Source organism: Perissodus microlepis, chromosome 11 (assembly GCF_051167445.1).
Source record: "Perissodus microlepis isolate ML-2025 ecotype Zambia chromosome 11, ASM5116744v1, whole genome shotgun sequence".
Classification (NCBI taxonomy): domain Eukaryota; kingdom Metazoa; phylum Chordata; class Actinopteri; order Cichliformes; family Cichlidae; genus Perissodus; species Perissodus microlepis.
The window spans coordinates 11,672,925-11,699,392 of NC_140471.1; the positions used below are offsets into that span (position 1 = coordinate 11,672,925).

At 39.4% G+C, this 26,468-nt stretch overlaps 1 protein-coding gene across 1 annotated transcript in view; it reads right to left on the minus strand.

Annotated features, from left to right (window-relative positions):
• Positions 1-26,468, minus strand: part of dnah5 (dynein, axonemal, heavy chain 5) — a 99,187-nt gene that overhangs the window by 22,741 nt on the left and 49,978 nt on the right. The window contains exons 66-83 of the mRNA XM_084942585.1: positions 25,093-25,296; positions 24,462-24,641; positions 21,468-21,605; positions 19,756-19,891; positions 19,197-19,378; positions 17,840-17,974; positions 16,418-16,573; positions 14,669-14,851; positions 12,826-12,930; positions 12,442-12,580; positions 12,023-12,137; positions 11,507-11,697; positions 9,035-9,156; positions 4,681-4,830; positions 3,307-3,552; positions 2,464-2,683; positions 1,505-1,710; positions 1,060-1,263 (exon numbers count right to left, since the gene is read on the minus strand). Of these exons, the coding sequence (XP_084798711.1) occupies positions 1,060-1,263; positions 1,505-1,710; positions 2,464-2,683; positions 3,307-3,552; positions 4,681-4,830; positions 9,035-9,156; positions 11,507-11,697; positions 12,023-12,137; positions 12,442-12,580; positions 12,826-12,930; positions 14,669-14,851; positions 16,418-16,573; positions 17,840-17,974; positions 19,197-19,378; positions 19,756-19,891; positions 21,468-21,605; positions 24,462-24,641; positions 25,093-25,296 (3,012 nt within the window). The remainder of the gene's footprint in view (positions 1-1,059; positions 1,264-1,504; positions 1,711-2,463; positions 2,684-3,306; positions 3,553-4,680; positions 4,831-9,034; positions 9,157-11,506; positions 11,698-12,022; positions 12,138-12,441; positions 12,581-12,825; positions 12,931-14,668; positions 14,852-16,417; positions 16,574-17,839; positions 17,975-19,196; positions 19,379-19,755; positions 19,892-21,467; positions 21,606-24,461; positions 24,642-25,092; positions 25,297-26,468) is intronic.

Here is a 26,468-nt window from a genome sequence, read left to right on the forward strand (position 1 = left end):
ACTCCCATCACCCTTTGGAACACAAACTTGGAGTAATTAGGACCCTACACCACCGGGCAGAACATGTTCCCTCTAAGCCTGAAGGAAAAAAGAAGGAACACACACATGTAAAGGAAGCACTCAAAACGTGCGGCTATCCTAAATGGGCGTTCTTAAAGTCAGCAAAGAGGCACAGAAAAGAAGACCAGACACCAACGAGGGAGGATAAGAAGGACAGACGCAACAACATTGTCATCCCCTATGTAGCCGGTGTATCAGAAAAACTTAGGAGAGTTTTCTCCAAGCATGACATCCCGGTGCATTTCAGACCCAGCAACACGCTCAGACAAAAACTGGTTCACCCGAAAGACAAAACGCCAAAACACAGACTTAACAATGTGGTGTATGCTGTACAGTGTAGCGAGGAATGCCCAGACCTCTACATTGGAGAGACCAAACAGCCACTTCACAAGCACATGGCACAACACAGAAGAGCCACCTCCACAGGACAAGACTCAGCAGTCCATCTGCATCTTAAGGATAAAGGACACTCTTTCGAGGATGCCAATGTTCACATTTTGGACAGAGAGGACAGATGGTTTGAAAGAGGAGTGAAAGAAGCCATCTATGTCCACTGTGAGCGACCATCTTTGAACAGAGGCGGGGGTTTACGACACCAACTCTCTGCCATCTATAATCCAGTTTTGAGATCCCTTCCCAGACGCCTTAACGCCCACTCACATCCTGGGCCATCTGACCTCAGGAATTCGCATGATAAGGTGGGGCCAGGTTTCACAATGAACACACCCGAAACTCTGGCTGATTGGGACCCACACCCAGTTTCACACCTTGGCTCAGGCGATTAGAGGATCATCAGGGGGTCCTTTTGTCCCTCTGTGGGGGGATACTCCCACTAGGTTTATATCTGGGACTCTCCACCATTTGACCTTAGAACTGAAGAAGCTTCTCGGATGAGAGGTGAAACGTCTTCAAGTAACTTAAAGAAGTCCAGACGCTTTTCTTTGCAAGCTCCTTTGTCTGGAAACAGATGAATTTTCAGTCACTGACACAGAGACTGACCTGAATGTATGTTAGATACTGGTCAACACTGGAGCACTTTGGGATGCTGTAGCCCTTGTAGAAGCTAAATGCAGGTCCAAACATTTCCTCACTGAACCACACTTTGGCAAAGGTGTTGAGGAGGCGCTTGTCATAGTCGTCGGTCACACGACCACCATATTGAATCTCTCCAATCATGTATCGAACTGTGTTCCAGGACATACCCTAAGGAGATGATAAAACAGTGATAAAGGATGACAAAAAAATTGTTCATGAATGTGCAATATAATTTGTGAGCAGACTGAATACATACACAGTCAGAAAGCTCTAAAACTCCCAGCAGATGGTTGTTGTAGATAAGTATTTACAATATCCTTTCTTTAAATCTCAACCCTTTTAACATTTTAACATTTTTTTGTGGTCAAGAGTCCTAATCACACAGAATAATAAGCGTTACTCTACCTACCTTCTTAATATCCATGTCATCAAGATGGTTTTGAACAAACTGGACAGTGGCATTAAAATCAGCCTGGTTGAACTCATAGGGAATATTCCATCCCAGGGGGCCATATTTCCTTCTCTCCTGAACTGTGCTGTGAAGAAAGGCTACTGCATACAGCATCGGCCTCCACTGCGCCATGTTACTGACATCCAAAAGGTCCTGGTTTATACCTGGTCAGGGACATGCAGGTCAAAAAGATGTACTGCATGCCCAAAAGGAGGCTAAGTGTAACATCTACAGAAATGTATGAGCTTTAAATGTCAGCATTCAAAGCAATAATCCATAACTGAATAAAGTTAGTTACTTCTAAAACCAAGCATTGCGCAAACATGCACACACAGATTTCCTTTTTAGCGAACATTTAGGATTTGTTGCGTAAATGTGGGAGAAAAGATAATGAACTGAATATGTCAGTCAAAATAATACCTTCTTTCTGATATAATACCAAACTGCAATTACTAATCGAAATCAGAATTCAAGCTGTAGATACGCTCTCAATTCCCCTCCAGGAACCATGTCATCTGAGCCAGGAAAAGACAGCTTGTTCCTACATTTTAAGGATTCTTTTCTTTCTTCACCCTTATGTTTTGGACCAAAACACAGACTAGATAACTCAGACTTGTTTAAAATTTTACCAACCTTGGGTAACATGGGTAAAAAACAAAATCCGGAATACAATAAATATAGCATCAAACAGGTGTTCCTCCCACATTTCCATCTTTTTATTCACTTACTTATTCCTATCATGGATATCACGGAGTAGAGGTCTATTGTATATCTGCATTTCCAAATGTACACATCAATATTGGAATATATTTCATTCTCTTAGGTCCTCTTTCTTTATCACATAGATCAATTGGATCTATTAAACTGGTTAGTATTCCTGGACTTCTTTAATGTGAGCTTAAGTGAGCCAAACCTACCGCCATATGTCCTCTTAAGTCCTGCCTTGAGGCCCTGTGGTGGTTCATTGGTGAACTTGATGGACATCTGGAGAAGTGTGATGGGAAAGTGTCTGTGGACCTCAGTGGTCATCCAAAGGCGGAAGCTGTCGTTGACAAAGTCTGTCTCTGTCACAGTGTCCATGAGCTCATCCATGAAGTCCAAACCCAGGTGGCAATTCTGGAGTAAGGCCCAGCCACCCTGGGGACAAACACAGTAGTATGCCTATCATCCATGACGAAGACTATAAATGATGAGTTCAAGAAAACCCTAAATAATTTCTATAAATTCCAAACGTCTGTGAAGGTTCTCAGTCATCCAGGTCATCGTAGTCAAAGGAGCTTGCAAAGAAAGGCATCTGGACTTCTTTAAGTTACTTGAAGACGTTTCACCTCTCATCCGAGAAGCTTCTTCAGTTCTAAGGTCAAATGGTGGAGAGTCCCAGATATAAACCTAGTGGGAGTATCCCCCCACAGAGGGACAAAAGGACCCCCTGATGATCCTCTAATCACCTGAGCCAAGGTGTGAAACTGGGTGTGGGTCCCAATCAGCCAGAGTTTCGGGTGTGTTCATTGTGAAACCTGGCCCCACCTTATCATGCGAATTCCTGAGGTCAGATGGCCCAGGATGTGAGTGGGCATTAAGGCGTCTTCCCAGACGCCTTAATGCCCAGACGCCTTAATGCCCACTCACATCCTGGGCCAGTAACTTAAAGAAGTCCAGACGCCTTTCTTTGCAAGCTCCTTTGACTATAAATTCCAAACCACATTTTTAGAGACAGAACATCTGTATTGCTAAAACAGCAGTAATATCCCACCACTCACATTAGCCATAGTTTGCTGCAGAAGCTTGCGTGCGTGGACCTCTTGTCCTTGACCCATGGATACATAACGGGTCTCGATTTTCAGCTTCTTCCCGAGTGCTATAATGGAGTCAGTTGGATCTGAGCCCATTGAAAGGAAGCAGATGAGAGGTGTTCGTGGGTCCGACTCCTCCCACATCTTCTCTAAATCAAGAATCACCCCTTCAGTGTATTTCTCCCCTACTGCATCCATTATGTATTTACGGGCCTAAAGGAAAGAATATGATGCAAAGCAGATGTAATTTTTTAAATGCTTTGTAATGCAAAGAGTTGAGCAAAGTAGTCCAATAGTATATATTGGCATAAATTTACTTTCTAGAAAGCTGAGAACTGAGATAATTCTTCAAAGCATTTTCTTTACTGGCTAACTCTTTTTACCCTTAAGGCTAGGGCAACTGTGGACTGGACTGTGAGTTTAACAAAATAAATTGGACTCCAGGCTTGTCTTCAGTGGGCCAGAAAGCTATCCATCAGTAAAACTGAATATCTTTTAGCCACTGTAAATATTCAGGCACAGCAGGCTGCAGGGTGAAAGCTGTATAACAACAAGTTATACAAGCTGCTTCTTATCTCAAGAAGAGCTTTGACCAAGCAGCTTTCAGTGAAGATTAAGAGATTATACATTCTTGTTTTGTGGTCCGTGTCTCATTTATGCAGCTGTATTTTTAAGTCAGGAGGTATCTCTTCCCAAGCTTTAAGCCATTAACTCTCGGATTAGCAACTTTAAGCCTTTTCTCTTTCTTTAGTGGTAATTATTAATTTAATTGCAGTCTATACTATTGAAAATGCACTATGATAGAAATGAGAAAAGTAGATTTACATTGCCTGTTCTACTTGTTGTGTTGTATATTATAAAGGAGGCAAAAGCATGACCAAAAAACAGAACAGACAACCAATGTTTGGCTTTCTAATTAAAGAAAATGGATTGGGTGACCCTTAGCCATCCTATGCTGCTATAGGCTGGTTAGACTCTTCTGATGCTTTTAAAGTTTATACTGCGATATTCATACTGTTAATATTTCCCTTCTCACTCCCGTAGTTTATGTTTTGTCCTTGGTCTCTCTATGTTCTCCTTTTCTCTCTCCTCTTTACCCCTCCCCTACCAGTCGCAGTAGATGGCCTCCCTTTCTGAACCTAAACCAGCTTCTGCCAAGGACCCAATCATTAATTCTGGAGCACCGTCACCAAAGGCTTGTTCACAGGGGAACTTATAACAGTTATTACAATATTAATGTTCCAAGGAACTTTTTGTTTTGAATTGGCATTATATAAAGAAAACTGAATTTAATCATTGTATCTGTCCTCTATAGCCATGCATAAACATGTCTCTCCTTACCTGTGCGATGGTCCTGTCAGGACACCAGCAGCGTATGAGGAGCAGCCGTCTAAAACAGTCAAGAGACTGGTCATAGGAGTTTGGGACTACTTCCTCCTCTGGGGCCTCCTTGTCAAACCAAGCCTTCCACTGTTTCTCGTTACGACTTATCTGTAAGAAGACTTATCTGTGACAAAAAGCTCTGACGTGGGAAACAAATATAAACGGGGCAAAACTTTAACTGCATTACAGCACATCAAAATCTGCAGAAAAGATAAAAGAATACTGTGAACACTTCAAACATATTTAGACACAAAGTGATCTTCAAAGTGGCCAACAAAAGAAAGCTTATAAGTAACAACAAAAAAAGACAAAAAAAAGGATGAAATGTACCCTATATGTGTGTTAAATATCATGATGTATTCATTATGCACGCCACAAATTGTCCAAACAGTACTAATGTGCATAAGGACAATGATGACCGTGTGCCTTTCTGCACCTGCGCAACAGGTCTGTGCCAATTATTATCATTTTTGTGCAGTCTTGTCTACTTCAAACTCATGTTGTAAAATATAGGTAAGAGGCTAGAGCATAACATTTAAATCAATACATTATATAAATAATATCTACTTTGTTAATGCAATGAAATATATGTCATGGCTCTGGGTCATGTTGACCTAACATTTGGAGTTTCTTGTGTTTTGGTGTCATTTTGTATCATGGTTTGTTTTAGGTTCATTAACAGTCTTAAGTTTAGTCTATTTTGAGTTACTTATATTCCCTGGTTGGTTCCTTGTCCATTAGGTTCCCCTTGTGTCTCTGCCCACTGTGTCCCTCTCTGTTTGACTATGTGCACTCCCTCGCTCTCTCTGTGTCTCGTCTCCCTTAACTGTTTCCGTGTCCCCCTCGTTGTCTCCTCCCGTTATCTCCCTGGTCCGTCTCATCTCCCTGAATTTTCTTTCCTCCCAGCTCCCGTGTCAAGTTGTGTGACTTGGTCTCTGTCTTAGTGATTCCTGTTTTACTTTGATAGTCTTCTGTCTGGTGTGCATCATGTTCAGTTTTGTGTCTCGTTAGTTAGATCACGTTCAGCTGTGTTCCCTCCTGTAGTTTGTTCCCTCGTTTGCCCTGGTGTGTATTTATGTCTGCGTCTCCCTCTGTCCTGCGTCGCGATCTCCCTCATTTCCCCGCTGTGTGTTCTGCCTGCCTGTGTAGTTCATGTGTATTCCCAGTTTAGTAAGTTTTGTATTCCTGGCGTCCAGCAATAAAGCTGTTCTGAGTGTGAGTCTGCATTTCTGTCCTATCCTGCCTGCTTCACACAGCAATTCATGACAATATAGCTGAGGTCTCATGCATGGAAGAAGTCTTATTTATGGCACTTCATTTTATAACGAGCACAGACGGACACAACATGTAACGCGTGACCTAACTAGATGATTATGCAATAACAGGAGGCCATGAATTGAGACTGCTGTAAACACCATGTGCTTCCAAGATGTGATCTGCATGTGTGATAGCACAAAATATGCCAACAGATTGTGCTAATATTGTTGTTTATCACAACGAAGCACAAAGGAAACTAGACTAGCAGAAGTGGCATGGCAATGGCATGGCAATAACCTTTTAACTGTATAACAGTGGATACAGCTCATCAATATAGCTTTAAACTCTCACATACTTTAGGATCAAATTTAGAAAAAAAAATGAGCAAAATTGAGGATATACCCAAGACAGTTTAGCAGTCAGTCATAAGGTAACACATACATAGTGGAGGGACCAATTATTTGATCCCCTGCTGAATTTGTAAGTTGCCAATTTGTTTCATTTCAATTTAGAAAGACAGAATATCAACCAAAAATCCAGAAGAAACACATTACATAAAAGTTACAGATTGATTCACCTATCATTGTAAGAAATAAGTATTTGATCCCCAAGAAAAACATGACTTAGTTCTTAGATGCCCTTTTTGGCAGCCCAAATTACTTTCTGCAGTTGAATCCACAAGGTCATTTCAGAAGCAGCAGTAATTGTACTGTGCCCCGTTCTGATGCCAGACTGAAATCCACTTAACACATTAACAAGTAAAGACTGTTTTTGCTCCAAATTTATCGGAGATTCAATGATTTGAGACTGAGAGCAAGTGTTACTCTTCTAAAGGCTCACTTTTACATAACAGGTGAAATAGGCAGTTTTCCATTTTTTTTCTTGGAACAAAAACATAAAAGAAGCAAAAATTCAGTTTAATCCAATTCAATTTGATTTTAATTGAGGTTTATTTTTATTGCTAACTATAGGCTTTATAAAAAAGGAACGTTTTATTTATCTTAAAACAGAGGAAGTGTCTCTGAATTAAAATTAGGAGCTTGTTGTACAGGATAGTTTTTTAAAATAAGATGGTTGCAATATGGTCTATAATTAGATGAGACACTTAGATCAAGCAAGGAATTTAAGAAGTAGTTTAATGACAGAAACCTTAAAAGCCTGTGTTATGTATCCTGTTAATAGTGACAAATAAATTATAATTAAAATTGTAGTATCACCCTGGCTACAGCGATGAAAAGAAACCTGTTCCTCTTTTCCTCATTCAGTTGTCCTGCTTTTAAAGAGCATCCAGTGTAGTACAAAGTGAAGACGTAGAAGAAGATAACTGACCATTTTCAAACATCATCACTAAATGCTTGACTAAGCCTCAAAACGTCTGTCTGAATAACATCGAAAGTCAGACCTGTCCTCACAATAATACTGCAAGAAAACTAGCCCATTCACTTATACCATTGGTGTGTATCTTATGAAGAAATACACAATGTCAACTTCAATGTCACTTTGCTAAAAGCAGAACAGTTAGAAATATAATTTTAACCTGAGCACCTGAATGGTCAGATCAGCAGACGTAAAGTCCACCACCTCCTCCTTGTCTTTTTTTTCACCACCTCTCTAATCCAGAGCGTTTCACTTTAATTTGCTACACAGCCACAACATCCAGGGGGACCTCAACCAGTCCAGCTTCAGTCCAGGGCTAATCCAATAACATCTAGCAAAAACGTTCCCAACCTGTGGGTGGATGTTGTTCTTGGAAAACTGCTTATTTAGGCCCAAATTATAAACTATCACCATTGCAAAACCTTCAGATACCGACACATATGGTGGTCAAGTCATAATCATAAATCACCTTAAACACGCATGTTTTATCTTTAGTAACAACAGCATTGCCATGGATAACTGTGTGTAATCAAACAAAATTAGAAAAAATTAGGCAGGTTTCCTAATAAAGCTGTATTAACAACATCTTAACAACTAGTTTCTTTAAGAAATCAAGTCACTTCAAAGGGATAAAGCAAGCCCTGCTTCTAAATCTCAATAAAAATGTACCTTCAAAATATTGCTCATATTTAGGCATGTGTGTAATCTTGAAAAAGAGTATGCCCTTTAATGACTACTTACTGCAGTCAAAAAGCTACCTGCTGCTACTTAACATTAAACTGAGAGTTGCTTATGTTTGTTTATTAGCCCTGAAAGCATTAAAGTATTTTAGGGGTTTAGTGCTTTGCTGAAGAGTAATTAACAGTAATTACTGATAAAACAGAGTGTGTTACAATTTTAAGTCCTGCATCTGAAATGCTAATCCAACTATCCCTGTGATTCATGCTTAAAAAAAACAAATGTCTATTTCCAAGTGCACACACACACACACACACACGACTTTCACATTTTAGTATGGACATTGAATTGACATAATGCTTTCCCTAACTCTAACCATCAGAAATGAAAGCTTAACTCTAAATCTAACCATAACCTAATTGTAACTCTAAAACCACATTCTGAGCCTCAAAAATGCCTTCAAATTCATGAGGACCGGCATCCCCACAAGTGACTGTCCTCACAAAGATATTCAAACAAGTACACACACACACACACACACACACACACACACAGTTTGTATATGCACACATGCTCAGCCAAAAGTATTTGACTGGAAGTTTCTCCAACTAAGCTCATTTCACAGAGCACTGAGTTTTGACTCCATGGGGACTACAGTGCTGTCATTCATCCACAAGGGTGTGTGTATTTAAGTGTGAGTGACAGTCCATAATGATGAGTGTGTGTCTATGTACAAGAGGGAAATGAAGTGAGCCATGATGAGACTGATATTGACATGCTTACTAGAGCAAAGAAGAGCTGTGAAAAGTATTTAATAAGCACCTTGAGACAACTGCTGTGTATGTGAGTGTGTGAGTGTGCAGGTGTGTATGTGATAGATTAGAACTGCTATCTGAAGACTTAAAAGATAAAAGTCCAAGTGGGTAGATTTTCTGTAGGCTAAAGGACACTATCATACAGCTGTCAAGGCATGTCTAAATTGATCAAGTGTATGTTGTACCTGATCCAGTATATCAGCGAACTGCCAAAGTTTGCTGAGCTCTACAAGATTTAGCCAGGTCATGTCAAGGATCCATTTAGCTGCTTTCTGGGGGCAAGCCTTCAGATCCAAGGATGCACCTCCTGAATAAAATGAACATGAACAATTACAGATATAGACACCTGCAAGTATAAACTGGAGGATCCAATGTAAAAAATTCAATTTTAAAATCCCAAAATACATAACAAATGTAAAAATGTAAACCCAATCTTCAAAAACACAGAAAAAGTCATCAGAATTGTAATTTGTTGTTTATCAGGCCGGAGCTGACAGATGGTGAAGCTGCGTGCGTGCACCAGACTGTGGCTGTTCTGGTTCTGCCAGTTGCCATTGCCGGGTTTTATCCCCACAGTGAGGAGCACTCCATATCATATTCAGTGAACTGCTACAGTGTCAATATGTTCAAATTGTGCATAGTTTCTGTCATGAGGTTCAAAACAAGTCTACTCCTTGAAATAAACAATAAATATGGTTAAAGAAAAGAATAGCAAACAGCAGAAACAGATGGCAATTTTAACAAACCTTGAGGCTGTTTTGATGTGAACGATAGCTTTACAGAAACCCTTGTATTTTCATTTTTATTTCAAAATGGTGTTTTAAAATAAATATTAAGAAAAAGTAGGGAAAAACAGTTTTTGTCCAGATGAATATGTTTCAGAAAATCTGTCTGTTCATTCTAACAAGCCGTAAGAAATATCATAATCATGTTTACAACCATGTGATCGATCAAACAGGAAGTAGAGTGTTGTTAGCTAAATGATCTATTCGTTAGCTGTAGAATCTTTGGTTCTGGACAATTTGTGAGTCAGCAAAGCACTGGCAGCCTTCATGCACTATGTGTCTCAGTACTCAGTGATCCCGCCCTGTAACTTTACATGGTCTAACACTTTGTAGTTTAGCTGATGGTGGAATAACTAGGAGTGAAGAAATTTCCCAAACTGACTTGTTGCAACGGTGGCATGTTGTTAAATTCTTACTACTAAGAATCTTCGTTAATACAAGCCATGTTTTTTCATAGCTCAGAGCAGATGTGTTGAAACTCACAATTTTGGGTCTTAGCATTTTTATCTTTTATTTGTTTTCCTGCGTGTACTGAATAGATTTCATTTGGCGTATTTTAGTAGCTCATAGAAATATTGTTGCATTGTTTGATGTTATTTCATGTAACGAATATTCTATTCTTTATATTTGTAATATGCAGTTAAATACCTAATAAATAAAGAATACTTATGCACATCTAAATGCCAGTAATCAACATGAGTTATGACTAGGGATGGGTACCGGTGTCCGGTGCCATAATGGCACCAGTTCTGACATAAACGGTAGTAACCAGACCGAAAAGCAGCGCACATTTCGGTGCTTTATTTCGGTGCTTTTTTTTCCTGAGCTGTGATACACTTCTAGCCAATCATTTTACGTTTCCGAGGATAGTAGGCGGGTCCAGGTACGTACGTTCTTTTAGAGCAGAGCTACAGATTAAAAATGCCCAAGGCGAAGCGGTCAAAAGTCTGGCTGTACTTCACAGCAAAATATGCAAAGTCAGCAGCCTGCAACAAGTGCTTTAAGCTGATACTGTGATACTGTCAAAGGAGGTAACACCTCAAATCCGATGAAACACCTGGCGACACATAGCGTTTTTTTTTTTTAAGCCGAGAAATGCGCCGTATTTGATAGCTTGCTGCGAGACCTCACACCGAGCACATCTACTGCGGGTGTGGTGCCTGTTATCGGACCCGGATTTAGCAACATCCCCCAAAAACCCGAAGAGGAGAGTCCTGGCCCCTAGCCCTGCCAGTGTAGCAGAAATGATGATGATGATGATGGCAGCAGCAGCAGCCGTTCTTCTCTGCGTGAGTACCTTATTGTTGTTCGTGTGTAATTTACGTTGAGTAGGCTAACCGTGTTATTACATTAATGCATGTAAGGTGAACTAGCAAACATCATCATAGCTACATGCGGCTGTCTTCTTGTTTGATGGCAGATACTCCCTTCACCCTGGCCAAAAAGGCTAAAATGACCAAAGAAAAAGAGGGAAACAGCTAAACATGAGAGGTTTTTGGACAAAGTTTGTGTTTTTTCCATTGTTTAAGCACTGCTTCCAGCCAAGAGTGATACCATATATGCCCCATAGCTGCAGAAAAGGCTAACATTGTTATCTTTTTACAAAAAAACAGCTGAACATGAGAGGTTTTTGGACCAATTTCGTGTTCTCCATTCTTTAAGCACTGGTTTGAGCACCGTTTGAGCACCGGCACCGTTTCAAAAGTACCGATTTGGCACCGGTATCGGATAAAACCTAAACGATACCCATCCCTAGTTATGACCCCACTGAAACGTTCCGAATATTCAAACTAACCCATGGTTGTATGTGCTCACAGAAACAACAATTTACCCGTACAAACAAAACCTTCAGTGTTTGCATCTGCCTCTTACCTTTGATGAGTGTGAGGAACTCCTCGTGTTTGACCTTGTTGCTCTGCATGTCTATCTTCAGCGTCATCAGCAAAGTGAAAAGAAACTTGTGGTCCTCATACAGGCCCCGTGCTGCGTACTTATAAACTTCAAAGGTCATGAACTCTATGATGTTGGCGATCCGTTTACTTGTGATAGGGCTTTTAGAAGACCTTTTCAGGGAAATAAACAGGTCTTCTAAATAACATAGCAACTTGAAGATTCTGTTGCTATGTCATAAAATTATAGTTGCCAGTAGTAAGAGTGAGAACTTCTCTAAAATCAAATATAAACTACTAGTAATGATTGCACAACTTCATGAAGTAATAACTTGTAGGTTTTTACATTAGAAAGGTATGGTGGTTTAAATGCACAATAGTTCCTTGATTTGAAGTTTGCAAAGACTTTCCAATATACATATAAACACACAACAAATGACTATGGGCAAACCAATTCATTAAAGGAAGCAGAAAATGGTAAATGTCAGCGTATCCTCACCTGGCCAGAGAAAGGTCAAAAAGTCCCAGGAACTGTCTAAGAGACGTCTGATACATGACATTCACCATACTCATCTCTGTAATCAGGAAGTACAGGATGCTGCCCCTGGTGGCCACTGGAATCACACAGGGAAACACAAAAGCACAAACTCCAACAAAACAAGCAATATCGTTCATGAGGACATTTTTAAACAGGTTTTTGAAAGAATGTTCTTTTAACTGTAGCCTGTATTTTTTAAATTAAAACCAATATGTCTCACATTTTGTGTGAGTATGAAGCTCAAGGGCTCATTGTCACTGCTTCATCTGAATTAAAAGCAGAACATTTGTGTAACTGAAGGCTGACTGACACTTTGCAGGCTTACTTAGAAAAACACACAAAAAAAGAGGGAACTTTGTTTTTAAATCATTTTCACTTACCTGGCCGGTACTCCTCTCTGGCTGCGTTGATCTGGATCTCAGTCTCTGCGGCAATCTGTAACTTCTGAGTGACTTCTTCAGCCGTACACTTCGTGTTGCTAAGGACAAGAATCAGACTCTCATCATCAACCAAGGAACCCTAAAAAACACACACACACAAACTTTTTTTAAAAAACGATTATTTTTCATAATTTATCTCTTATAAAGCAAAAGAGAAAAAGAAAAAGAAGGCTGCAAACTATTTCTAGTTTTAATTAAAAAATGAGAATGCACAAAACTTGGCCCCAACCTCACCCATGCAAATGAATAAAACATTTTCTCACTGGTGGCAGTGTAGTTAACCATTTCTAAAAAGAGCATTTCTGACACATTGCGGTTTCTTGCCTGTGTGCTCGTCAGTCGGTAGAGAAGACTGTCTTCTAGTTCCTTCATCTTTCTCTTGTTAGATGTCACATCTTCCAAGAGGTCTGTCCTCTCCTTCTCCAATTCCTGGTGTCATAAAAGCAAAGAAAACACAACCACATGAGCAGATATAGCTGCAGGATGGTGCTAGAGAAAGCCTGTCATTAAAATCAAAGGTCTTTGATTCTGCATTGCTCTGATGAGTTGATTCTGTCTGTGGCTTTAGACTCTTCTCTGGTGCCTGTCTATCATGGTGGCCTCTGGTAGCTGTCTATATTATTCTTACTAATATCTGCAGCCGCGTGAAGGTCAAGAAGCTGAGATATTGGCAAAAAAATTAATAAATACCTTATCTAAATGAATAGATGAGCAGAATCCATGTGAAGAATAAAAACGCCCCTAGAGGAGAGATAGCCTCAGGGTGATGATAAGACCTGTAAAGCTATGTTGTCGCCCTTTTCTCCGTAGTCCTAAGTAAGCCCCAGCAAATGACTCCAGCTTACCTCTTCTAAGTGTCCAAAAGTGTTATTTCTGCACTGGGGAAAGCAGGTCTTATCAAAATTTACACCACAGTCTTGCCTGCTGGGAGCATAAATTTGACCAGCATGTTAAATCCCTTTTAGAATACGAGAGACAGTAATTTGAAATTTTGTTCTGCGAGTGCGAGAGATTAAACTAAAACAAGATTTGTCTTGTTATCTAAGTCAAATTTAATGGTGGCTCATAAGTAGGCCGACTATCCACATCACATTAAACTGACTGCCTTTAAGCGGGTATAAAAAAAACCACTCACCAGTTACCACTTCTAAGTGGCAGGTGTGTTTTAAATCAATTATATTGCTATTTTGATTGTAGATTACAAGCATATTTTCCTAAGAACTGCTGTGTTGACACTATCACAGCAGGTTTTTATTGATGATAAATGCTCTTTACATATAATATAATATAATATAATATAATATAATATAATATAATATAATTAATATAATATAATATAATATGAATACACAAATATTTATGAAAAGGAGGACTGAGAGGACAGAATTAGTATTCATACCCTTTCTATTACTGCATATGAATGATTTCAATAGCTTACAAAGACAGATGTAAGTCATACTGGAGCTGAAAGCTGTGTGTAGAATTGAAGTGTGACTGAAAGTAAAAAGAAACGATTCAACAGTGATGTTGGGTTTGTGAAAACTGCACAAACTGCAAAGACAAGAAGCAGGGCTTACAGCTGAGGTAGTAGTTTTAGCTCTTATTTGATTAAATCCAAATTTAGTACACAGATACAGTAACAAGCCTCTTCCCATCTGGAATAAATCTTTCATTTCATGACCAGCTATCAGCAGAGGGAAAATTGCTTTTCTGTAACAGGACCAGCCTTTTCAGAGTGACAATCAATGAGTCCTGCATTTGGTGCATTTATAATTCACTAATCTATTCCCCAGTGAGACTGACGTCACTTGTCTGTGTCTTTGTGCGTATGCTTGGTACCGATACACGTGAGCACTATTTCTGGGTTACTTTTATTCCCCACTCACACTGTGTTTGACCAAAGCAGGGCGGTTGCAATTGTTTGTATTCAAATGGCGTTCTAATGTCACAGTACAACTGCTAAAGAGAGAAAATGAGATTGGGAAAGATGTAGAGAGTCTGCATTTAAATGTTGTTCAAGATTTATTTCAGGTTCTACAAGGATGCACATAAGCAGTATTAATGCAGGGGTACAGTCTAATAGTACATTATGCTAACCTAATTTAAATATGTTCCTTAATTATGTATCGTCTGGCTTTAGTGGCTACCATTTTGAGTATTTGTATACCTGCTTTTCAGTGAGGATGACTCTGCCCAGCAGCTGGTCCTCCAGTCCTCTCATGGTGACAGTGAAGTCAATGATGGAGGTGCGAGCACTTATTTCAGGAGTGTAAGCCGGGTTAGGCAGCTTGGTGGTCATATACAACCTGAAGCCCTTCATCACATCCACTTCTTTGTCACCAAGCTTCACCTGCAAGAGGGTGTATGTGTGTTATTGTTTAGAATATTAACTCTTACAAATAACATAATAAAGAGCTCAGAGTTGGAATTACTGGTTGGAGTTCTGGTTTTCCATTGGACATTAATCTGGGTGTATTTGGATGCTAAAAGTTCATATTTTTAGCATCCAAAAGTGCAGAATTAATTTAGAGTGTTCTCATTTGTGTTTTCAGGAAATTGGAATTGTTCAAATCTTTATTAGCAACACAGAAAAGACATTTGCGCACAATATAAATGTTTTTTTTCTCCAAAAGTGCAAACCATTTTTTCCATTAAAAACATATGAATGTCCTGTTGTACCCAGAGTCTACTTCCAAAGCTTAATTTGGGGTCGTCATTTAGGCTAATGAAACCAAAACCACTCAAACTGTGATCTGCAATTTTCCCGACTACAATTATCTTCAACATTACATAAAACTGAAGCTGCAATAGAGTCAAAATCGGTGGATTTCACATCTCAGGAACAGGAAGCACTCTGCAAAAGTATGCTGCAATTTCAGCCTTCATCCTGTAAAATCATTTGATTTTTTTATTTTTGTTTTTTACTAACATGCCCCCAAACACCCACAACTCACGCAACAGCATCAGGTAGCTCCGGTTTGTTTATTTCGCCCCCCAAAAAATAATATTCATTCAAATCAACCCACATCCCATCTGCACTGGCTCAACGCTCCACAGCCTGAACTCCTTTGCATTAGAATGTGAGCTAATACAGGATACCGAATGCACTTTGTGTACTGTATTTAATTTGATGTTACTTTAACAACTGATTGAGTTTAATTTATGTGGCGAATTTAACTTGTTTGGCATCAACAAAAATGATGGAAATAAAAAAGAAAAGGAAGTTTCATTATGCAACAAAAGTCTGTTAAAGTATCGACACTTGCCCTTGTTCTAAGTGGTGACATATTGAATGTTTGTTTCCCTGAGTATGTCTTAAAATTTTATATTTTATTGTATTTTTTGTTAATGTAGCTTTCAAAACTGTCTGAATACCCAAAGCAGAGTCAAGAGAACCAACTGTGCCTTTTTGACAAGATCTAATGATGTCGACCTTCTATGCACCAAGCACCGCAGCGATTTCCTAATGTTGTAAACCTGCTCAACATTTGGCAATAAAACCCTTTCTGATTCTGATTCTGATAAAAAACCAGCAAAATAAAGGAGGAAATAGTACAGTGTACACTGCACAGTGTAAACCATTTTCCCAGACTTACCAAGTACATTTTAATCTGTCTCAAAAGAATTAATATGATCTAGGAAATGTGGTCTGGCTGCCAATGATACTCATACTTAAAACCCTCTTCTAGTCGACACTACCTGTGCAGTGTCAGCGAGAGAGCTTGTTTTTCTCTGTCTGAGCTTATCAAGCCCTATCAGTCCAGGTGTGACAGCTGGCGTGCCAAGGAGAAGCTGGCAAAGTCCCATCATACTGACCACTAGTCTTTGAACATGCCTGCCCATTTCATACCCTTCTAACTAAAAGTAAAATCTAACACATGGATCTAAGTAGGATTATTTCGTTCTGTGTTGTTACCTTGTAAGTGGAGCCGGTTTTGATGAAGTTTTTCTCAAGTATGTTGTCAAGCGCAGGGTCCAACTCCTCCCCCACATCCTCAATCAAAAGGGGTCGACCAAGAGACAAACTGTCCTCTAGGTGGTTCTTGAAGTACTTGTGATTCAGTGAGGTGATCTGAGAAGAAGAAAACACATTTTAAAATGGTAATTGTCTGATTTCAATGTGCAGTTTGGATGACCACCACCACAGAGCCTGATATTGTCCTGAGGATATGAAATAAATGGGCTAAATGTGAGAAGATTTTACAAAACAGACAAAAATATTGATTTTACTGTACAATACAATAACCTTCCTATGTGACCTCAGCAGCAATAATATTTGTCTCCAACAGGAGAAGGAGACACGTGTGGTTTCCTCACTTTTCCTTCAAAGCTACAAAGGTCAGCCTCTATGTGCGGATTCTGACTGTTCAAGCTAACAAAGAATTGCTTTTCAAGTGAGCCATTTTTAGAAAAAAATAAATAAACTTTTTCTAATGATGTGACCTGAAGAAAGGGTTGAAACCTACCACTGGAGGAAATGTGTCTCCAGGATGCTCATAATGGGATTTCAGAATGCATTCACTCGGCTTAGAGATTGCCCCTAACAGGGTCAGCGACTTTTGCTTAGCTTATTATGTCTGCAGAATTGGTGGTAGTTTTTTGTGGGGGGTTTTGACATTGTGCTCTGTATACTGGACAGCAGGAAGGACCAAGGGCATTAAAGAATTTAGGACCACAGTTACTAACAAGCAATGATGATCCACAAGGCCAGTAACATTGTGGGGATGGAGCTGCACTCTCTAAACATGGTGTCAGAGAGAAGGATGTTTTCCAAGATAAGGACAATGCTGGACAATACCTCCCACCCTGTCACAGGAGCACGTTCCGTGAGAGACTGAGATTACCCAAATGCACCACTGAATGACACAGGAAATCATTCCTGCCGGTGGCTCTCTCTCATGAATCTAAACCACCAGTACACACTGCAGTAGTTGCACACCCTTATGATCTGCACATCCTATACAAGAATATAAGGGCACTGCAATTTCAGCTTTGTCTATATTCAGTGTTGTCTAATATATTGGGATATTTATAATTGGAGCTATTTTTGTTTATTAGAGCTGTTATATTCTATTTTTAAATTAGTATTATTTAATTGGTACTTTAACTTGGTAGTAACTGTTCTTACTTGGAACTATGAACACACAATTTCCTCTAGGATTCTGATTCTGATATTAGAGGCCACTAAAAATCAAAATGGGCACAGGACATTTGGACTGGTGAAGAAGACTAGGTATAATGCAAAAGGCTGCATGACAGATGGATGAATGGATGCATTCATTTAACTTTTATATGCTTCAGACATTGAAACGAAATTGTAGAAGATAGTTTTGCAAACCTGTAGCTCATTCTTGGCTTCTTTGTTCTTGATCCAGATTTTTCCCTGTGTCTGTGGGTCAATAAGGAGGGGGAAGCGGGCAGCTTTGGTTACAATAATGCCATTGTGAATGGACAGGTCATCATTTGGCAAACCCTGTAAGACACAACATGAATAAATGGTGAGGGTCAATCTTGATGCTTAACACTATCTCCACCAATGATAAATGGTCCAGCAATCAATGTTTCCTGGGATCCTTGTTTAAAGATAAATAAAAGATATTAGCAGCTACCAGTGCTACCCATCAGCCTTTTAGTAGCACCTATGGTATCAGTTTAAAAATCCTAAATTGTCTGGTTTTCAAGTTATCTGATTTACAAACTGGGCATCCACACCACCCGGTTGGCGACCCAGCAGACTGACAACAACACCTCATCAGCTTTTTACTGCTGAGGGGTAAAAAAAAATATGACTGTTAACATAAACTAACATTTACACAAACATTAAAACAACTTAAGCTAACAAAAATGTTAGCAATTCTAGTTAGATTCCCATATATTCACAAAACTTCTTTAAACTACTAACTACTACGATTACTGTAGTTAGTACTACTACGATTGCTGCTACTACAACTAACAATAATAATAATGACCATAATAAGGTAATTTGAATTAACCTAATTACCTTATTTTCCGCAGGATTTTAAGGTGCACATAAAATCCTTTAATTTTCTCAAAAATCGACAGTAGGCCTTATGTATGAATTCTGGTTGTGCCGATTTTATGTGGTACATAGCACTCAAAAATCTGTCAAAACATGTTTTAGTACAACTATGTTTTGGTAAGCTAGGAAGCTGCACGCTGATGGATTGATTGTCAGAGCATTATGACAACCGTAGTCAAGAGCCTCGCGGAGTAATCTGGGTCCAAAACTCTGTCAGTTTCAGGACAGGTCCCAAAGTCGAACGAACAGTGCGACATCACAGAGAGTTAACTGTCTAAATTCTTTCATATTTAATAAAATGATCAGCGTTGCTGATTTACCAGGTGTAACAATTACGTTTAACATACAGGCATCCATGAAAACAGAATTTATAAGATTATAGTTATAGGTTAGATTAGAGTTATAGGTTAGCAGGAAGTTAGCTCGCTAGTTTCTGTCTAAACATGATATACCATGTTCTGACTGAGAGATTTCTGAAAACAATTAAAACATACAGCTCTGCTATCACTTCCAGCATAAATGAAGACAGAAAACTAAACAGCAGTGATGCTTGTAGGGTTACTGAAGTTGGGCTAGCTGGTATATAATGCTGTGCTACATTACATGTGGCATTAATATGTAAAAACATCTCTAGTTGGCAAAATAGATCACTGACCTGAAGGTTCCATTCACTAACAGTGGGCGCATCAATGAGCAGTTCAGTCAGATTGAGGTTGTTACCAAACGGGATGTAACGTTGCTTCAGCTCTCGCTGCCAGTCGTTCAGCAGAAGGTTACGAAACTCCTGATTGAAAGGTCCTGAGTAAGAAAGAAAAGCTGTGGCCAGAAGAACATCACCTGGAACAGGAACAAGCGTTGTTACGTGTACATACTTATCAGTACACATCAGTGTATCAGTTACATATTAATCAGATGTGGCACTGCCTATGCACTGAAATGAGAACATGCCTAAATATTAGTGGGGTAATTTTAAAAGTGCAAGAAATTCCATGTCAAACAGTAGCATCACGACCATCCCGCTGATAAATTAAAAACATTAGCATACAATAACGACATGACAGATTAAGGTTATAACTCTTTTCACTTCACTGCACATTATTCATCCACAGAACATTTCCCATATCACACAAAGAAGTTTATATTATTATGATAGATATTTGTTATTATGTTGCAGAGGCTAACTCTGTGTTTTTGAAACCTGCTGTGAAACCCACCCACGAGCCGTTTGGTTTGGACAGCAAACTCTTTGCTCTGTTCCGTCCATCTCTCCTTCTCGCCAGCGAGACCGCTGATGAGACTGGACGCTGTCTGCATCTTGTGTCTGCAGCGCTCAGCATCCTCCAGCAGCGTCTGATGGGAAAGGGGCCCGCAAACAGGTCAGTAGGTTGATGTGTCTATTTAGCCTTGTGTGTCTGTCCAAGTGTGTCTGCCTCTATCCAAGTCTTATTCCACCATCTGCACATTCGTGGATTAAACCCCTAAAAGCTCATCTCTGTTCATCAGAATTACATACCCACCATCATTATCTAACTTAGTACGCATGAATCTAAGAATATTTGCCTCTTCCCTCAGCTGCTCACCAGCAAACTGCCCCTCACTGCATGCGCAAGCCACACTTTAGGTTTTTTTGCTTGACAGAGAGGGACACAGTGCCCTTCCACACTGCTGAAGTGTGTGCTTTGTTAAGCAGGAGAGAAAAACCGAGGGCTTCTTCTGTAAATCAAGAGGACTATAAAGGAGAGGTGGTGCTGTTCCAACAGGTCACAGGAGAGAAGAAGTTGTGTGATGTGTCAGGAACACAGTGACTTGGGCAAAATAAAGAAAATGCTAGGTGTTAAATCTGTGATTACAAACAAAGCACACAAATGCAGACAGATTAACACGTCCTGGGAAGCTTGTATTGCCCCAAGCTATTGTTGTTAATGTTATCTTCACTTTATCTGTCTTCTTTTGCTTTCCAGGACTCATTTTTAAAAAATATATTTTACCACTTTATAAAGGGGAAATATATCTTACCGAGTTATATCACCATGGTAAATTATGCTGCAAATCTAACTTGCTTTTTAAACATAATTGAATTAAACACTTGATTACAGTCCATCAGATTCTGTTTAGATCATCAGTATCTTAATGACTGAGCTATGATATTTTTAAGCATGTCTGTTTCCCTCCCATGAGCCTAGTGTTCCCAGGCTTCATCCAAAGAGCCATCTAGATTTCCAGTTCTTTTTTTCTTTTTCTGTTTTTTGCCTTTCATTGTTTAGTTATGGACTTCGACTGCATTCCTAATAAAGCTTTCTTTCTGTTTTACATCGAGACTTTGGTCTTCACTTGGAGCCACTCCTGTCCATCATCAACACCAAATGCCTTTGCAACGAGCCTTTCAGTCTCACTTTTAGCCCTGGAAGATGAACAGTCTCTGCATCTTAATCATGACATTATAACCTGTTCCTGTCCTGGTCTCTTAATCAGGGAGTCTTGATTCACTTGCTGTTCCATTAAGATGTTACATTTCATGTCACAAAGTGTACTGAACATGGGAAAACACAGACCAGATGCTCTCACAGACCTCCACAGAGGATTAACTGGTGTTACTCAGTCACTTCAGTAACTAAGATTCAGTCCCTTTTTTCCTTTTAGCCAGGCTGTCACAGATCTTATGGTATATTTGTCAAAGTACATACTGCAGTTTATAATAATATTGTTATTACATTAGTGGCACATTGATATTCTCAAAAAACATTTTGCTTTCTTGAAGAACGTGGGAAAAAACATCATGTAACAAATAATAAACACAGTTTATCCCCTATAGTAATTGTTGCACTTTAAAATAAAAGATAAAGGTATTAAATTCCTATATCAGGAGCAACACACAGGTTTTGTGTACTGAACTAAATTACAGTTGTGTTTTGATGAAGTTGCTGACCTGTTTCTCCATCATTGCTTTCTCATACTCCCCCTGTACCACATCAAGCTCTGCCTGCTTGGCGTCTAGCTCAGCCTGAGCTTTCTGAAGGTCCGCATTAGCTATGGTCAGACGATTCTCCTGCACGGCCAAGTTAGCCTAGAAAAGACACAGAAAAACAATGAAAGAGTGTGTGTGGGGGGGGGGAGGAGCTGTGATGGTTTGTTTGTTTGTTTGCTTGCTTTGTTTTTTGCACATTAAAAGTTTCAGGTGAAAAACAGAGAAAAAGTCATTAAATAGTTAAATGGTTAGTAGGGTGCCAGTTTAGCTCACAGCATGCGCAAGCCACAAAGATTAAATGCAGCAGCCAGGGTTCAACTCTAACCCATGGCCTCTTGCTGTGTGTCGTTCCCCACTGTCCTGTCTATTACCAGTGTGCTATCTAATAGAGGCAGAAATGTCTGAAAATGGTTAGTAAGATATTTTAGAAGAATGAACATAAACACTGAAAGAAAGGGTTTGAAGATGACAGAAGTAAGCAAAAAGATAGTTTGTGTATAGAGCTAGGGTTGTAGAGAAAACACTGAAGCTCAAAAGCTTTGGAGAAAACTTGAGAGTGTGCTTGGTGTGGGATAAGGAAAAAACATAGCCATTTAATATTAATTGACATCTGAGGGGAACATCCCTTCTCATCTTTCTGCATGTCTGTCCATTCGACTGTATCTCTGTATCCAGCTTAAAGGGAAAACACCACTGGGCTCGAAACCAGAAAATCTGTTTTGTAGGCTGTGCTCCACAAAAGGTCAAAATAAAACAAAAGCGCCGAGGGATGTGTATATATGTAGCTGTGTGTGAGTGTGTTTGGAGGGGGATTAGGGAAACAAAGTGGAAAGGAGGAAAAAGAAATTGGTGGCTAGAGCAAAAAGAATAGAATGCAGTTAAGAAAAGAGAGAGGTGTTGAATGAGAACTAACAAGGGTGACAGCAACAGATGTCATCATCAGGCAACATTTCCAAAAGCATAAATGTACACTGTGAATGCCTTTAAATGACTATGACCCATCAGACATTCACAGCAGCTTGTATTTACTTGTAGTTAACTGAGTGGGTGATTCTTCAGAAGGATTTTACCTTTTGTCTTGGTGAAAGCACATGTTACAGCCATGGGTCACTTCGCTCCTTCATCTGGCGTGATTAGCCCTGTCTGTTTTGTATGCTTATTAGCATGTGCAAGCCCCTGTTAATGATTGGTGCCTGCACTTGTCTCTCATCCTGCCTCCTGGCCTGCTCTGCGTTCTCTCACGAATGACTGGACAGTTGCCCCAGTGCAGTGGTTCAACTGGAATACAGCACTAATCACAGCAGCAGCTTTAAAAGAGCTGCCACTTTGCTATTCAGGACAGTGTGAACAACGTGCCATGCTGTGTTTCCTGATTGCATGAACTAAAGGTTGCTTGTTAGCTAGTTTTGTATTGTTTGTAGCTAACAAGCTTCTGCAAGCAACTCTGTGTAGTGCTTCTCATGATTCTGTAACCTCTTCTGTTGACCAAGCTTGGCACACTAGAGACACTCGGTTTAGAGGATGACTGGTTAAGTAAGTTTGTCCCTTTAAAAAATGATAAGTAAAAGAGAGATTAGTTGAAGTAAAGTTCAGTTGCTTCTGGTTAGAAAGCGGTCATTGGCACTGTCTGGCATCTTTATATCCACTTTTCCATCGTGTTTAGACTACATTATCTCTAAACATATTTTCTATATTTACATATTTTTTTGACCAAATAATTTTCTGTTTTGGAAGAATTAACTGCTGAATAAGGTAAGGCTGAATATTAACACTTTAGAAACGTTCTAACATTGAAAATGTTAGCTCTATAAGTCATAAGTCCTTTTCCCCCCAAAACAGCCACAGATCAAGAAAATGTTTGATTTAAAGGTCAATCATGGATGCAATACACCGTTTTTCTTTTTGTTAAACATTTTACTTTGCCTTTAGTGGCTGATTTTGCTGATCCAATTAGTTGTCAAAAATGGCACACAAAAAAATGACAAAAATAACGATTTAGTATTTTTGTATTTTATCTCTGGGGTAAGCATGGATGTGAGAGAAGGCTCAGCTGGTAAGCTTTTAGCTTACACAACTTGTGATGTGTGATGCTGTGCAGTAATAATCAAGACTTTGCACATATTTTCTGCAGATATCAGATCTGGGTGTGTGGATTTAATAATTCATAATTTAATAATTCACAGGGATTCCAGGGACATAAAGCTAATAAATAGTGCAGCCTGCTGCATAAATAAGGAAAAATAGATTATATCAGTCTCTTGGATGTAATACAAAAAAGCGCTTCCCTTCAGTTGTAGAAAGCATGAAGAGTGTCTAAAATGTAATCTTTTTATTTTCAGCTCATGCCAGATTATCAACAAGATGTTTCACTGTATTGAATAAAATGAGGATGTCATGATCTTAAAAGAAGTATTTTTATATTTTCTCACACACAGTAAATCCTACATTATAGGATAACCTAAATTCACAGATACTGATTAGTATGATTTTGCCCCACCCAGCACTCTCTCACTCACTCTCACCCAGCAGTCTTTGAGTACAAAGAGTCTGAGGAAATCCATTTTCAGGCTTGTATCACAGGATTAAAAACATCTGAGATGCACCCAATGTTTATAATCAGTGGATAAATACTTCTGAATTTTGCTGCATTTCAAACTTCTACCATCAGAAAATTATTGCTGCTGCAGTGTGGAAATGGAAATATGTTTCTTTTTGTGTCTTTGTGGCTTGTGGTTTTTCTACAGAATGAAATGTTTCATATTCATCAGATTGGGAGAATAGTCCAAAAAGTGTGTGTCCCTAATGTTACACATTGAGGTGTTTCATAACACATATTTGTAAGGGTGAGTTTAACTTACAGATGCCAATTGGTAGTCAGTGGAATAGTAGATTATTCAGTTCACTTTCTGCTTTTCTGAGGAACCACTCTACTAGATCTGCAATAATGTTTGTTACCTTCAAGGGCAAGACCTCCTTGTTGATGGAAAAGAAGGAAGCCATGGCTTTGGTCCAGGATGCTATGCCAGCTACATTGCCACACACCCTCTTGGCTGTTTCGATGTTGTAGTCAGGCATTTCGAAATAAGGCTGCAGGAGCTCCACAGTTTCCCTATTAATGCTGTCCTTGGGGAATTGCTTCAGGAGGGAAAAAGAGGCAGAAAAAACAGAATGAGTATGCGGTGGTTTAATCTGGGACTTATTTCAGCCTGTGCATTTAGACAAATGCTGAAAATGCAAAGCTATACAAAACCAGAGTAAATGAAAAACATACATACTGAAAGGGACAAAGACAGAAAATAGAGCATGTACTCAATTGAGTAACTATTTAAATCAGGGCATCGATGGGTTATGTTTAAAATAAAAGGTGTTTACAAATAAATATTTTAATAAGACATGAACCACTTTTATGGAAGCGCAGAGACTAAACTCTTAGAGTCTAAGTTTAGTCCTTTCTATTATGTAGAATGTAGCTTTCATTCATGTTAAACATGGCAAATAACACAAAGCATAAATCCTGAATCATGTGTTGAGATAATATGAGCACTTCAGTCTTAACTATATACAAATTAAATAAATGTTACTGCACCTGCAGACTGCCCAGGAAGTTTCCAGCAGTCATGAGTTTTAATGACTCCTGCCATGAAGGAGTGTTGCAGTTCTTCTCTGGGTCAACTTTCACAGGGTTGACCTTCCTCTGGAAGAGCAGCAGCACGCAGTCCATGATCCGCATGATGAGGTGAGGGGGGCGACCGAGTGTCCGTACTGTGGCAATATCCGACGGTTTAATTGTCTATGTGGGCAAAGAGGACAAACGGAGAGCGGGAGAATTTAGAACAGTCATTTACTGTATGGCATGACCCCGATGGGAGAGCTGGAAACGTGTGACAAGTAAGTCGAGTAAGGATTTGACGCCAACAAACTGGACAAACGCAGAGCATGTTAGGAGACGATTAGAGCAGCGCGTTACTTTGAACATTACCGTGTTCAAAGAAGAGACAGATACATTAATGAGGATTATACCTAATTCTCCAGTTTCAGAATATAAAAGCAGAGGAGGTGTGCAGAGGGAAATAACACAAAGACTGTAAGTATAAACTGTGGCAGAATGAGAGGAGTTCAGGAGAGGGTGACACAGGATTTCCTCCAGGGACTGATTAAAACAAGAGACAGCAGACCAGTAAAGAAAATGTTCCTGTGAGAACTGTTCGGCTGCTTTACTCTCTTCTTATCTTTTCTTTTTTTGCACTTCTCATTTCTGTTCTCTCCTCCTTGCTCCATTTCCACTCAGTGCAAGCCTGAATTTCCCACTAGAGTGTCAGCCACCAGACAGTCTGGGTTATCATGTACTTCTACTTTCACTAGCCTATATCCTCTATTCTCCTACAGCTTCTTATGAAAATCTCTCACTAAGCCCATTGTTAGAAAATAAAATCATCACTCCAGTTCAGCAAGTACTACAAAAACTAAACCATTTTATGCTTTACTGTCATCATTAATCCACTGCAACTATTAGCAAATCAGCTCCTTTTGTATGACAAGGAAATGTTATAGAATGGTACTGTTACCTTGAGTTTGCACACACACAAACTTGGTCCTTTTAAAGGCTGGGTGAATATCCAAATTAATCAGGAAACAGAACCGGTCTGTGAATATTTTAATGTGACAGTGTGGTATGAAAAGCCTGAAGAAAGGAAACATGAATTCCTTCAACTCCTCTGCCACTAAAACTGATGTTCTTGAATAAGTTAGAAAATATCTTTTACTTTAATCTCGCTATACTGCAGAACACCAGCAACATTAGGAAGTGTCTTGGGTTGTCTGTTTAGAAATCCGAGGTTTCTATATGCAGTTGTGCGATAACATTTTTTTAATGAGGGAATTGCCACAGGAGATCTGCATGCAACCATCTACCCAGGAGGACAGCTTTAATTACAATGCAGCTAGAGGCACCAGACGACCATA